Consider the following 15386-nt stretch of genomic DNA (forward strand, 5'->3'; position numbering starts at 1 on the left):
GTTCCGTCCACTTTTCTTCAAGTGGAAAATAAGCACTATGAGATAGAAAAACTGAGTAGAGGTAGATTCTAGATCCTCGAAATAAGCCACAATAGGATCTGGAAGATAAATCTGCCGGCCACAGGGGTCCTCAGCTTGATTCACTTTATAGAAGACTGAATAGACCAAGGAGATCAAAGAAAGAACTTTAAGAGAGTATCCAGCTTCAAGGACGGTAAGATCATTTGGTTGTCGGAGAATATGGTTAACGCTCAGGGAAAATACGTCTGGATTCGCATAGCAGGTGAAGGTAAAAACAGTAGTAGAACCATTTGCTTTCCAGCAGCCACGAAGCAAGGAGGGTGGGTTAAAGTGGCGGCAACTCTAAAGAAAGTTCTCTCGATTATCCCTCCACTGATTAGTCTTGGCGGAGTAAAGAAGGGGCTGACTCCCAAAAACCTCTTATCCTCCAACAATCTGACCCCCAATGCATGGAGGCAACCTGTTCACCTTTCATCATTGGAACCACAAACTAGGAGTGGTAAGATAGTGAAGTACTCTTCAGTTCCGCAGGCAGTAGCCCCTCTGAGCAATACTCTATTTAAATACTGTTAGTTCTAAAAGTCGCGGAAGCTATCGAACCTATTTTAGAAATTGATCCGATTATGAAGATTACTCGAAAAGCTATGTCAAAATCAAATATGCAAGCAGAATTAACGAGGTTCGGCCTAAAGCCTACGTCCTCGGGCGAACAAGAAATATTTATTGAAGGATAGATGAAGACGACTCACACAACCCGCAAGTTCGTCCCACGATTGTACCGTATAGAAATTAACCTTCTATACTAGATCTTCGATAAACAAGAAATTAAACACCGCTCAAAATTATGAACAAATTTCTCTCTCACTTGCTCTCTCTAAAGAAGAGTTGTTGAGTTGTTGTTGTGGTGTGTTTTTTATTGGACTCAAGACCCCCTATTTATATAATAATATAAGCCGACTTATCAATCACAAATCAAACCGCCTAGGCTACAAATTGGAAACCAATTTCCAATTGAAACCGCCTCCAATTGCACAAACCGCCTATGGCCATCCTAAACCTCCTCATCCTAAACCGCCTCTCACAATTCTCCACCTCGTACACAATTTGATATACTTCAAATTTTGGACGAACACCAGGATACTCCTTGTAAGATAAATCTGTTTTTTGTAACTTCATCTGACTGCGCCATATGACCATGGCTGCCTACGTACCCTTTTACATGATCAAGTCTACCGTAGTTCTACCAACCCTTCACATAAAGTTTACCTTGTCGCCATTACGCTCTTTCGGGCAACTTAACACGAGCCGATTTGTAGCAATTTCAGGCAATGCTGAAACTTGCTACACGTCACCACTTTAGTCAACATATCCGCGGGATTCTCATCTGTGTGAACTTTCATGAGAGAAACATCACCTTCCTCCATGACATCTCGTACGAAATGATACCTGACATCGTTATGCTTAGTACGAGCATGATGAACCTGATTCTTTGCCAAGTGAATCGCACTTTGACTATCACACCATACCTCTACGCACTCCTGCTTAATCCCTAGATCATCCAGAAGACCCAGCAAACCACAATGCTTCCTTCACACCCTCGGCCATAGCCATATACTCGGCCTCCGTAGTAGATAACGCAACTGTAGATTGTAACATCGATAGCCAACTAACTGGAGCACCATGTACCTTAAATACATAACCAGTAGTAGATCGTCTTCTATCTAGATCGTCAGCATAATCCGAGTCATAATAACCGCTTACTTGACATGTGTCTCCACCAAAGCACAAACCCGTATCAACAGTACCCTTCAAGTACCTCAAGACCCACTTCACAGCTTCCCAATGTGTCTTCCCCGGGTTTGCCATAAACCTACTAACCACACTGACCGCCTGTGAAATATATGGACGAGTACACACCATAGCGTACATCAAACTGCCAACTGCACTAGCATACGGTACACGATCCATATGATCCTTCTCCACCGTAGTAGTGGGAGATTGTTTTCCCGAGAACCTGAAGTGTGGTGCCAAAGGTGTTGACACCGCCTTCGCATTCTGCTTCCCGAATCGAGAAACTACTCGTTCGATGTAACCTTTCTGACTCAAGTACAGTTTCTTACTTGACCGCTCTCTCTTAATCTCCATTCCCAGTATCTTCTTTGCAGCGCCCATGTCTTTCATCTCAAACTCTTGGCTGAGTTGAGATTTCAACTTATCTATCTCCACCATGCTTCGAGAAGCAATAAGCATGTCATCCACATACAAAAGGAGATAAATAAAGTCACCTTCGCGAAGCTTCTTGATGTATACACAACAATCATAGTCACTTCTGCGAAAACCATGCTTTAGCATGAAAAAAATCAAATCGTTCGTACCATTGGCGAGGGGATTGTTTCAATCCGTAAAGAGACTTCCTCAAAGGACATACTTGATTTTCTTTGCCCTCAACCTTGTATCCCTCAGGTTGAGCCATATAAATTTCTTCTTCCAAATCTCTGTGCAAGAAGGCGGTTTTAACATCGAGTTGTTCCAGCTCAAGATCACTGTGAGCAACAATACTCAATAAAACCCGAATATAAGTATATTTCACGACTGGTGAGAAAATCTCATTGTAGTCGACCCCTTCTTTCTGTGCATAACCCTTGGCCACTAGTCTTGCCTTATACCTTGTACCTTTGATCTCGGAAGAATCCTCTTTCTTCTTGTACACCCATTTACAACCAATAACAGACTTTTCTTCGGCAATGGGACAACCTCCCATGTCTTGTTCTTGTGAAGAGACTCCATCTCTTCTTGCATAGCAACCAACCAACTCTCTCTTTCCGCCGCGGTAATAGGTTGTCTGAAGGTGACCAGCTCGTCGTCTTCCACCGAGAGTGCATATCCAACCAGATTTTCCTGCCCGTTATGCCTAAGAGGTTTGTCTGACCCTAATCTCTATACCGGCTTATATAACCGTTTCGGCCTAGTGTGTACCGAAATATCCTGCTGCTGCTATTGTAAAACTTGTGTACCTTCTCCTTGAACCTCTTCATGATCGGGTTCATCAATTTCCTCGTCCTGAGTACTATCCTGATGCTCCACCTGATCATGATTCCTAGAAACCCGTTGGTCTTCGTCTTCTACTTCCACTACTTGAGCTTTAGTAGACCCAACATCACCACAACTAGGCACCGTATCTTTCGCCATAGCTACAATAGATGACTCATCAAACACCACATCGTTTGAGGACATTATTCCCTCCTAACTCTATGCCGAAGGTATTTTTGACTGATCGGGAACAAGCATTAATCAATGCAATAGGTGAAGTCTTCCTACATGCAGATCGTTTATTATGTACTTTCCATATAGATAAGTGTGTGGTTGGAAAGGTTAAACCACACTTGAAAAACAAACCATTCCGAAAGTTCATGTCAATGTTTCGACTAATCATGTTTGGGGAAACCGAGGCGGATTATAATCGCGTTGTTGAAGATTTCGTCACAACGTGGTCGAAGAGTAACGCCATTGATGTTATTTATGTTCAGAAGACTTGGTTGCCACTTAGGGAACATTTTGTAACGGCATGGACCGATAATGTGATGCATTTGGGTAATACTACAACGAATAGGCTTGAAGGTGCACATGCGAAGCTGAAAAGAAACTTGGATACATCCGAGGGTAACTCCGTCACATGTTGGGAATCTATACATTCAATGACTGAGACAGAGATTGTTGCGATTAAAGCTACATTCGAGAAAAGTCGTACATCAGTGAAGATGTCTCATCAAATCAACGCCTTTAGGGAACTCAGGGGTTATGTCTCACACAATGCACTTGACCTGTTGGCAGATGAGGTGGAGCGGGCAAAAACTATAGGAATTGATTCAAATTTGTGTGGATGTGTGTATAGGTCTGTGTATTGTCTCCCTTGTGCTCACGAGATGGAAATCATTATGAGATGCGGTGAGGTGATATCTTTGTCACTCATTGACCCACAATGGACTAAACTCTCAATTATTCCTACTCCTGAGGTATATAACGAACTTCAGAGTTCTTACGAATTAGGATTGTTGTACTACATGTGGGATATGTCGACCGGTCCTGAGAGAAAAGTCATATTAGAAAGGTTGAGGAGTATTGTTTGTCCTTAAATGAAACCCATGACAGAACCTTTGGCAAAATTGAAAACCCGAGGAGCCCCAAAGAAACCAAGAAATAGAAAAGAGAAGGAAGCAGCCATATCTACTAAGAGAGATCCTTCTCGTTGGGAGTATGCACAATGTATTCCGGAAACATCGGTTCCATCGGTTAAAAGTGCACGGAAAGCCAATAGGAGATCTCGCGGTAGTGGTGATTCATTTTTACGTCTAATGCTTGAGGTGATTTATCCGTTTATCAGTACTATTACAAACGTTCCAGGAGACGATCATTGTCGTTTTAGAGCCGTCGCTCTTGGTCTCGGGTATCCGTCGGAGGTAGGTTGGATTGAGATCCGAAAAGGTGTTCTTAATGAACTCGAAACACGTACAAAGTTATACAAAGCCATGTTTGGGTCTTTTTATGACCGATTGTTGGGTTCAACCAACAATTTTGATATACCAGCTAAAGATGAGTTTTGGTATACTCACGGAGAGACGAGTTATTTAATTGCCACTCATTTTAATATAATGTTGATTCATTTGGCGAAATATGATTCAACGACATTTTTACCTTTAATCACCGGTCCACCACCACCATCTTCCGAAGGTTTGTCTCAACCACATACAATGGTATGCATTGGTTATGTAAACAATTGTCATTTCCTTAATGTTAAGGTACAAAACGAAACTATACTTCCTCCGATTGCTAGGCAATGGTCTCGATACGCTACTTCAGATGCAAGCAGGTGGTTCACTATTTGCGAACATAAAATTGACAGTGGCGATAATTTCAATCCGCAATTGGAAGAAACTCCATCAAGTATAAAGAAGGAAGGGGACACATCATCGAATGCAATAGCAATAGATATGGAATGAAAACTTAGTTGAAGTTGTTTTTTTTTAGTAGTAACTGTTAGTTGAAGTTGTTTTTTTTTAAACATAAATCTTTTTTTTAAACCTAAAGTTTTTTGATTAAGGTAAAGTTTTATTTTTTTTTAAAAAGAAGTACTGTGCAAAAAAAACGGTGGGCTCGAGCCGTTTGTGTTACTAAAAACGGCTCGGGCCCACCGCTTTTTTTGCATAGTACCTACTGTGCAAAAAAAGCGGTGGGCCCGAGCCATTTTTAGCAACACAAACGGCTCGAGCCCACCGAAAAATTGCACAGTAAGTACTGTTCAATTTATCGGTGTTTTCGCACCGTTCTTGGTGCTATCGGAGTTTTGTATCTCTCTCTCTTTTCTATCGGAGTTCTTGGTGCTATCGGAGTTTTGTATCTCTCTCTCTCTCTTTTCTATCGGAGTTCTTGGTGCTATCAGAGTTTTGTATCTCTCTCTCTTTTCTATCGGAGTTCTTGGTGTTATCGGAGTTTTGTATCTCTCTCTCTCTCTTTTGTATCTCTCTCTCTTTTGGCACATATCAAAATATAACATTTCAACCATATAAAAAACCAACTGTTTTAACATATCAAAAGATAAAGTATCTAAAGCCGTTCAAAATATAAAAGTATCCGACATCATTCAAAAGTTTCCGACGTAGGTCTCAAAATATAAAAGTATCTAAAGCCGTTCTAGGTCTTCCTCCTGCCCACGGCCTTTGTTTTTGTCCTCTTCCTTGTATTTTCTTCCTGAACCCTCTGGGGTGCCTCTGGAAGTTGCTCCTCCCTCAATACTTGGTGAAGAATTTCCTTTCCTGCATCCACCCCAGACAAATCTAGTGCAGCAAGGGCATGCCGAATACCCTCTCTCTAAAAAAAAAGTTTGTTAACATGTATTTCCATCAATACTAACTAAAGTAGATTACATGCTTTATGTGTACTTACGTAGTAAGCAATCGAACCGAGTGAGCTTTGTGCTTGGTTCGTCTTCCGATGGATTGGGTTTTGGACCTTCGGGTGTGAAATTCGACTAAACCACTCAGCATATTTATCATCGACCTCCCAAGACGAACTAACCCGTTGCGACCTATCTTTCTCGTTGAGGACATGATGTTTCCAGTTGTCCCAATACCATGTATGTTCTCCATAATCCTTTGCTTCACTCCTTCTCTTCTTTGTTGCTCTCATGGGGGCAGACGGAATATGTTGAACCACACCAAATTGCCTCAACACCCTTTCGGGTTGATACGACTCGGCAATATCATCAAATACGATACAACCGCTGTAGAAGGCGTATAGTGGGGGAGATGACTCACCAATGCCCATGAGTCTATATGGGTCCCAAATAACCTAAATAACACAATTATTATACTAGATGTTCATTCAATGTCAAATTAACACACTAAATTCATAGTATATAGAATTTTACCTCTCGCTCCTCCAAATCGTCGATCATCTCTCGGAGGTTAACCAGTCTGTCATCTAGGTTTCCATGTAAATCATGCTCCGTCCATCTACCCATCAGAGGCAAATCCGGGCTAATGTCGAAATCCTTTTTCAAATCCGACAGACTAAGCTTAAAGTGCTCGTCAATCCATGCCTAAACAAGAAAACAATTATTACTACCAAGAAGATAGACTCCTAAATTAATCAACTTATAATAATGTGAGAAATACCTGGAGGAGGGGCAGATAACCCGCCATTTGTCCACCCTTAGTGGAAGCATGACCGAGCTGCCTATAAAGGTAAGAAAGCACAGCCGTGCCCCACGAATATTTAGGGACCTTCGTCAAGTCCATCAAATATGTAAGGTAGCAAACATACACCTTCGAACCACTCTTGTCACAAAAAAGAGTCGAGCCCATAAGATGGAGGAGGTACCCTCTGACGCAAAAGTCTTTCTTCCGTGCGTCATCTTTGTCTAAGCTACCCGAACAGATTTCCCTCAACCACAACATTCGGACACTCTTGCACTTAGTCGCCTTCAATTCTGCTTCCGCAGCCTCAGGTGTCACCCCTAAACCTTTCACCAGAAGTGCGCATTCATTTACATGATCATTATCAAGATGAACCGAGTCACCTGTAATCTGAAGTCCTGTAATTCGATGCACATCCTTTAGTGTGATCGTCATTTCTCCAAATGGCATGTGAAAGTTGTTAGTATCTTCATGCCACCTCTCCGTGAAAGCCGTGATAAGAACCCGGTCAAGTTTCTGGTAAGAGTATTTAGCGATTTGCAGAAGTCCGGATGCTTGCACCTTCTCACGAACTACTTTACACTCGAGTTCTATGTCCCAAACATGTTCCTTCTTTGAATCTCGTATACTTTTACTTTCAAGGGCCCCCACTTGCACACCACTTGAGTGATTATGTAGTTTCAAAATAGAACGATCCTACGTAAACAAACATAAAAGTTACGTTTCTTGAAAGTTAACAATATATCATTATATTAAACATTGATACAGAAAAATAGAAAAACATACACGTACCTTGCCATTCCAAATCTGGTATGCAATATGGTTCTCATAGTTCTTGAGAACGCTTCGGTCCGTCGGCCCTCCTGGAAAAGGATTCGCACCTGCTTCACTCGTCGAACCGTCGACAATCTGCTTCCTAGCATCCTCCTTCCTCTTTCTCGCACTTACAATTTGTGCGACACGTTCAGACATGACTAAAGGTAAAATAGGATATATAAATAAAGTCAAACCACTTGGAAAAAATGGCATTAGAAAGCATAAATAAAGTCAACAAAATTTGACCTACTGGCGAAAATACAGTGGGAACGAGCCGTGAGATGCAAAAAAAAAAAAAACGGTTCGAGCCCACCGAAAATATGCACAGTAGCTATTGTGCATATTTACGGCGGGCTCGAACCGTAAAATGCCACAAATTCAGCTCGAGCCCACCGTAAATGCACAGTAGCTACTGTGCATATTTACGGTGGGCTCGAGCCGTTATTTTGCCATCCTACGGCTCGTGCCCACCGTAATTTTGCACAGTAGCTACTGTGCAAAATTACGGTGGGCACGAGCTGTAGGATGGCAAAATAACGGTCTGGTGCGACCGAAAATATGCACAGTAACAAAAAATTTAAACCCTACGGTCTCGTGCGACCGTATTATGATTTTTAAACATTAAAATTACTAACTTAAACTAAATTAAACAAAAATCATAAACATCATAATAACACACATCATCAAATAAAAAAAAATGAAATAAAATCATAAAAAGTTTAAATTTAATGGTTTACCTGGAAAATTTGGGGGTTTTCTATCTCTCTTGACGCAATGAACTAAAAATTAGGTATGAAACTTGTTGACTTCTGTTGCAAATAAATCAATTGAGATGTTTAAGCCATTAATTTCAAAAATAAAAAAAACTAAAACCTAGGGTTTTTTTTTTAGGGAAATTTTGAAAGAGATACAGGGATAGAGAGAGAGAGATAGAAGGAGAGAGAGAGAACTAACCGAGATACAATGGTGAAGAATGAGAGAGAGGACGAGAGAGACCTAGAGGACGAGAGAGAGAGAGAAGGCGGGAGATAGGAAATGGCTGGAATGAAAGGGAAGGAGATGGTCAAGGGTTTTAGGGTCTATTTTGGTCTTGGGTTAAGTTTGACCTAACGGCGTTAACTTTGCCGTTAGGTCAAATATAGATGAAGGAGGTGCTCTTTTGCAGAGGGGGCCCTATAACCAAATGGGTTATAATGAGGGGCGCTTTTAGCGGGGCGCCCTTTTAACAAAAACGGGGGGGCCTTTTAAAATTTCCCATATAATAATACTATGACTTAAATATTTTAATTTAGTGCATAATAAAAACACAAAACTTCTCTTGTTTCATCTTCCACCATTATCTTCAACTAAAAGCAATTGGTTCCCATTTTAATTTGGTCTAATATCCATCAAGTTTGTTTAGTAAGAGCATATTTGGCTTATTGCCTCCAATAAATAACATCTTATTCATTTCAATCAACAACTAGTACTTTAATATTTTCACCAAATTGCTTCAACTCATTATTATTACTAACTTTAATCTTAAATCTTGAATAAACTTATACGTACACAAGAGCATCTCCAATGCAAAATTCAAGAAAAACTTAAAAATACATAATAGTCATTACCTAGATACACAATTTTCTTTGTAATATTGAGTGGATAATTGAAGTACTTGAGAGAAATATCAAATATTAAGTTTCTTTCTGGGACATGTATATTAGAATTAAATGTTGACACATCTTCTTAAAATCAAAATTGAATTTTGTGTGAAGAGATTTTTTTTTCTTCAAAAATTCTATAAATTCAATTTTTCAGATTGAGTTTTGCGTTGAAGATGTACGTATAATGAAAATTCTATACGTATTTATGTGAACAGTGCAAAGAATATGACTCATGCTTCATTAGCCTGAATTTAAGAGCATAAGTACGAGGAAAAAAGATTCAGAAGGGCGGAACTATGTGGAGACCAGGCTGGGCAGCTGCCGGGCCTGATCTCCACATATTTAAGCCAAGCTACAAGTTTTCACAATATATTACGTAGCTCTTGTGGGTAGCCTGTATGTGTTCCCAGGGAGAGACGGGAGTTCAAAGATCATGTTTTTCCTTGGGTCTACTTTAATTTTCATTTTGGTTTCAACTGACTTTTACTAGAGACCAATTGCTGCACAAGATCATATTGTTACTTGGGTACATTTTTGGCTACGTAGTGTTTTCTACTTCAAGTGTTATTGCTTTATTATAATATGAAAACCTTGGATTAATGATTAATAAAATTGGGTGACTTTCTTTTCTGTAAGATGTAGAATAATTGATAAAGAATTTGTCAATATTTTGGTACTCAATGGAGTTATCCAATCTTACGTGAATTTGTAAGTCCAAATAAAAAGATCACTATTATTGTTTTAGTTAGATTATTAAGATACATGACTTGTTTGTCACCGGCTCATACGAAACATGTTGGTTGAAATGTTATAGGTTAGCATGTTTGTTATCAGGGGCGGAACCAGAATTTCATACTAGAGAGGGCAAGCCTAAAGTTTCTATATAATGTGTATGGCTTTACAAGATACACCACAAGACTTCTACTGGTAACTATTTTTTTTTTTTTTTTGAAGCCACGGGAATCGATTTCCATTCATAAGTGATAAAATCACATTGTTTACATGGATGAAATTGTTATTTCTCTCTCCCAACTTCATGAGAGTTGCATACCTTTAAATGCAAAGTACCTCGTGAATAAGAAAGAAATTGGACTAGACTCTGACGAAAAAGAAATAAAAAGATGAAAGGATCTAAAGATCACGAATAAAAGGACCTTAAAGATCAACAAAACATAAAATAATACAAAATAAAGAAAAACTAATTTAAATCTCCGTCACATTCGTCGGCAAACCGCCATTGTCGCCGGAAACCGTCGCCGGAAAACCGCCGTCATCACCGAAAAACCGTCACCACCATAGAAAAAACTGCCATCATCAACTCTTGAATAGTTGGATTTCACTGCCTACCATGGTTCATAATCTTGTCTTTTCTACTCACATGGTTCATAATCTTCTTTTTCATCTTCTTAATCAACATCTTTGTTAGAACAAAGGAGAAACTCACAACCAAATAATTACAACAACCAAGAATAATAGAAAAATGAAGTAGTTACATTCATTTTCATTTAATCAAGAGAGGTAGAATAGTTGTTCTCTGTGTACAAAAGTAACTAGATGGAAGAATAAATTTGTTGCGAGAGTGAAAGAGATCATTATGGTAGTTATAATGGTTATGGGTAGTAGTGATTTTGGGGGAAATTGCAGAGAGGATCATGCTCTTCAATGAAAGATGAGCGACAAACAGAGGAAGTAAAGGTTCTTCTTCTTCTTACTTTCTCTCTCTAAAGAAATGGAAGAAGAGAGAAGAAGGATTGAAGATATAATATGTACATATAAAAGAGGAAATTCCGGCGAAGGGAGACCCTTCACCGGAAAACTCTTCCTAATTCTCTTCTACTGGTAACTATTGTGAAGTTATGAATGAGGCCAAACAGAGATCAAATTATTTTGGACGCAAATTGACTTAGTTTGAATGAGTGTTTTCAATTATTTTGGATGCAAATTGACTTAGTTTGAGTGAGTCCATAACACAAGTGAAGAAGAGCGTGCTTGAAGGGGCACTACGCTACAATATGCACCTTCAACAACCATGGGTCCTTATCAAAAAATAAACCATGGGTCCTCCAACAGCGGTGAGATAACTAAAAATGGTCCTACAAACTATGAACTTCAAATCTTCAATATAAGAGTGCCGTTAAAGTCAGTACATATTAAATTTTAAGCTATTCATTTAAAGCCAACACTTATTTGAGGCGACTGTAAGAGTAAGACCCAATTCCTCGAAAACCAATTTCTTCCTTTGTTATTCCTTCAAACCACTTTCTTCGCCCTTTAATCCCCAAATTCAATATCAATTTACTCAGAACCCATAAGAAAAGCACAAAACGTAAATTAGGATGTCAGTGACTGAAGCTTTTTCTTTCTGTTTTGTTGTGGCTATTTTCATGTAGAAATGTCAATGCGAGTCATGAAGACTCACTGATATTAGTTGTCATTTGCGTCATCTTAATAAAGACACATTAGTACACAATTTGGAGTTAGGACAGGCGTGTTCGAAGGGTTACCTGTGTATAGTTGCCCCTCAAACAACTTAAAAGAGTTGAGTTTATAACAAAATGTGATGTAGTATGCTTGCAAGTTCATCCTTCTGCCTCCAACTCCTTTTGTTATGTTCGAATCATTATAACCAGAACTAATAATAAAATAGTAAACATTAACTATGATCAACCAATTATGTAGCTTAGTTGTTATCTTTTGGAAACATTATTTCTAGATATACACTTGATGTAGAGTCTAATTCTTTTGAGTTAATGAGTCTTTTTGCTTGATTAATGAAACAAAATGCTTTGTCATATTAGAGAATAGATTCATCTCATGCTATTTTAAAATATATCCATGATGAAGCTACGTTTGAAGAGCAAGATATCAAATAAGATTTAGGGTTTTTAACTTGGCTCGACGAAATGGTGATGATTATATATCGAACTTGAAGAGCAAGACAATTGATAAGATTAATGGTTTTTTATTTGTCTGATTGAAGAAGTGGTTTCATACTCTGTATCAAACTTGTGCTGATTATTGCCTCCAATAAATAACATTTAATCCATTTCAACGAACAACGAGTACTTTGATATTTCCACCAAATTGTTTTAACTCGTTATTATTACTGACTTTAATCTTAAATCTTTGAATAAACGCATAAACAAGAGCATCTTCAAAATTGAATTTTGTGTGTAGGAGGGAAAAAGCTTCAGAGACAACTTTGTTTATTGATTACAAAATGCTAACTTGTAACATTTCAACCAACATGTTTCATGTGAGCCTGTTACAAACAAGTCATCAAATCCGAATTGAACTAATGAGATTCCACACAAAGAAAAAAGACACCATCACTACCTTAAGAACCAAAGTCTCATTATAATTGACACTGGCCTGTTAATTGAAATATTGTTACGATATCGATACATATGGACAAGCTACCGCGCACATAACTTGAAGAGCTTTTGTTTCATAATAGTAATGACCCCAAAATAAGCATGTCTCCAAGAGTGCTCCCATAATAACACATGCACCATATCCGGGCAGTTGAGCTTGTTCATCGCCACTGCAGTTCTTGAGTGGAATACCACAGAGTTCAAAGTTGCCAACATAACTCAGTTCAGTAAAGCTTTGTAATTGGGTACTAAAAGGAATTTTCCCTAACAACTTATTATATGACAAGTTCAAGTGATTCAGAAAATGCAAATCTGTAATGCTTTGAGGAATTACACATGAAAGTTTGTTGCTTGAGAAATCAAGAGATTCCAATGTACTCAACTTTCCTATTTTGTCTAGGATATTTCCTATAAAATGATTCTCAGATAAGTTCAAAAATCGTAACACGTGAAGTGTTGTAACTCGTGAAGTGTTGTTAGATCCTATGGAATCTCCCCGGGTAAGTTGTTTGTAGAGAGATCCATGATTGTAACAAGTTCAAGAGTGTTACTATACTCTTATTGTATTCCATTTGTCACAAGCGAAGCGGTTTCGTCATAGGGTCCAATGCTGATGATAGAATAGTCCATCGATTCTTGCTTCAAAGGCATGCCACTTAAATTGCTGAAACATCTTGGAATTGATCCTGAAATTTTAATTTATCCATTTCGCAATGAACTAAAGAACCAATAGAATAGTCCATCTTAGTTTGCCGGATAAAGAATTATTACCCAAATGCAAGGATTCTAACTGAACTAAAGAACCAATAGAGCTTGGAATTTTTCATGTTAACTTATTATTTTCTAACTAGAGCAATGACAAATCTAATGAGTGAAACCAATATTTTGAAATCTCTCAAAACTAGGCACTGTTTGAGAGATCAAGAAATTTTAATTTATCCATTTCGCAATGATAAGAACCCAAGTCCTTCTCTAGACCAGCCAAAGATAAACGTAATACTAATAGAAAACTTTATTAATAACTTCAAGATTCATCTCCCTAACTACTATGAACTCAAACATATATATAAGCTACAACCAAAGAAATTAGACTCTAACTAGGCCTCCTAATTAGACTTCAACTAGGATTCAATATTTAGAAATATAGAAACTCCTAAATCACTTATAAACTCTAACATACAGAAACTCCTAATCTTAAATAACTATAAAATATCTTTCAAAATATAGGAACTCCTAATTTTAAATATAGAGAATATTTTTCCATCCTCGCCCTCAAGGATGTCCTCGATCATAGTTAACACCGGGTCTCCCTGATCTTCGACAATTGGTATTTCATCATTAATCACAATATTGAGGATAAATGCCTTCTTCAAAACAGAGACATGAAAAACAAGATGAATTTTAGTTCCCTTTGACAATTCCAAACGGTACGCTACTGGACCGATTCTTTCTAATATTTTATATGGACTATAATACTTTGGAGATAACTTCAGAGACGCCCTTTTTACTGTAGAACTTCCCTTATCAGGGCAGCTACTCTTATTAGATGCTACTTGTTTGGAATATCCTCCATATATGATCAGTTTTGGTTCCTTCAGTGGATTAATGTTTATCGAACAGTTTGATCGAGGAGAAGGTTTAGGAACATTTTCTTCAATGTGAATTTCCTTCTTTTTGAATTCTTCTTTTTGTATATTCATCAGGGTGACATCGTTGTCGTCTTCCTCTGAGATTTTTCTGTTCTCTCTGCGATCTTTCTTCTCCTCTGCGATGGTCGTTTTTCTCTCGGTTTTCTCCTTACCTTTCCCGGGCTCCTTACCCATGTTTGAAAGACACACAAACTCTTCTTGATATTCATATTAGGACCCCGTATGTCATAATTTTGCTAGTGCAGCCCCTACATCTTATACGTTGTTCTTCCGAAGCGACCAACAACCGCTTCGACAAACTCTTCCCATGTACGAATATAGTTACCTCGTCTAGCCCCTCGACGCAATTGTGATGCTTTTTCATCCAAGTAACTGATTGCAAACTGAATCTTTTGGTTTGGTGCAGTGCCATAGAACTTAAAATATTGTTCAGCTTGAAAAATCCATCCTTCCACATCTGATCCGTTAAACCGTGTAGAGTACAACATTTCACCTTTAAAACGATTAGCTCTTTGAGACACAATATCTCTATTGTCGACCAATCTTCTCAATCAATAATGATTGATTTACCGTCATCTCAACCATCTTCTTTGCCAATTCACCTAATTGCTTCTACATTATTATTATTTTCGAGTTTGTATCACAAACGAGGTTCTCTAACGAAGACAAAAGTAATGCGAAAGCGAATGATAGAAGCGTGCTCTGATACCAATTGATAAGAACCTAAGTCGTTATCTAGGCCGAGCAAAGATAAACGTAATACTAATAGAAAATTTAATTAATAACTTCAAGATTCATCTCCCTAACTACTATGAACTCAACCATATATATAGGCTATAATCAGACAAATTAGACTCTAACTAGGACTCCTAATTAGACTTCAGCTAGGATTCAATATTTAGAAATATAGAAACTCCTAAATTACTTATAAACTCTAAAATATAGAAACTCCTAATATTAAATAACTATAAAATATCTTTCAAAATATAGAAACTCCTAATTTAAATACAGAGAATATCTTTCTCTATCACACAAACTCTGAATGACATTAGAACGAGGAAATATGACCAGACAAGGAGTTGCGAGAAAGATCTAGCATTGTAACAGCAGGTACACGAGGTAGTGGGCCGTTAAAATTGTTGGAACTCAAGATAACAAACAAGGAACTCAAGAAATAACTTGTTTTGAAGA

At 38.2% G+C, this 15386-nt stretch overlaps 2 protein-coding genes and 1 long non-coding RNA gene across 3 annotated transcripts; 2 read left to right on the forward strand and 1 right to left on the reverse strand.

Annotated features, from left to right (window-relative positions):
* Window positions 1–3221: 3221 nt before the first annotated feature.
* LOC147558708 (uncharacterized) lies at window positions 3222–4154 on the forward strand. The gene has a single exon (XM_086659075.1). The coding sequence runs from the start codon at window positions 3222–3224 to the stop codon at window positions 4152–4154; it is 933 nt and encodes a 310-aa protein (XP_086515201.1).
* On the forward strand, window positions 4155–5018 carry LOC147558709 (uncharacterized). Its single transcript, XM_086659076.1, has one exon. The coding sequence runs from the start codon at window positions 4155–4157 to the stop codon at window positions 5016–5018; it is 864 nt and encodes a 287-aa protein (XP_086515202.1).
* A 538-nt stretch (window positions 5019–5556) lies between these two features.
* LOC147558710 (uncharacterized) lies at window positions 5557–6098 on the reverse strand. The gene is made up of 2 exons (XR_015233525.1): window positions 5962–6098; window positions 5557–5886 (listed from the first exon to the last, which is right to left on the reverse strand). It is a non-coding gene; the product is annotated as an uncharacterized LOC147558710 (long non-coding RNA).
* Window positions 6099–15386: the final 9288 nt, after the last annotated feature.

This window comes from Eschscholzia californica, unplaced genomic scaffold (assembly GCF_041429995.1).
Source record: "Eschscholzia californica isolate CP2 unplaced genomic scaffold, dmEscCali1.0.p SCAF_2, whole genome shotgun sequence".
NCBI lineage: Eukaryota > Viridiplantae > Streptophyta > Magnoliopsida > Ranunculales > Papaveraceae > Eschscholzia > Eschscholzia californica.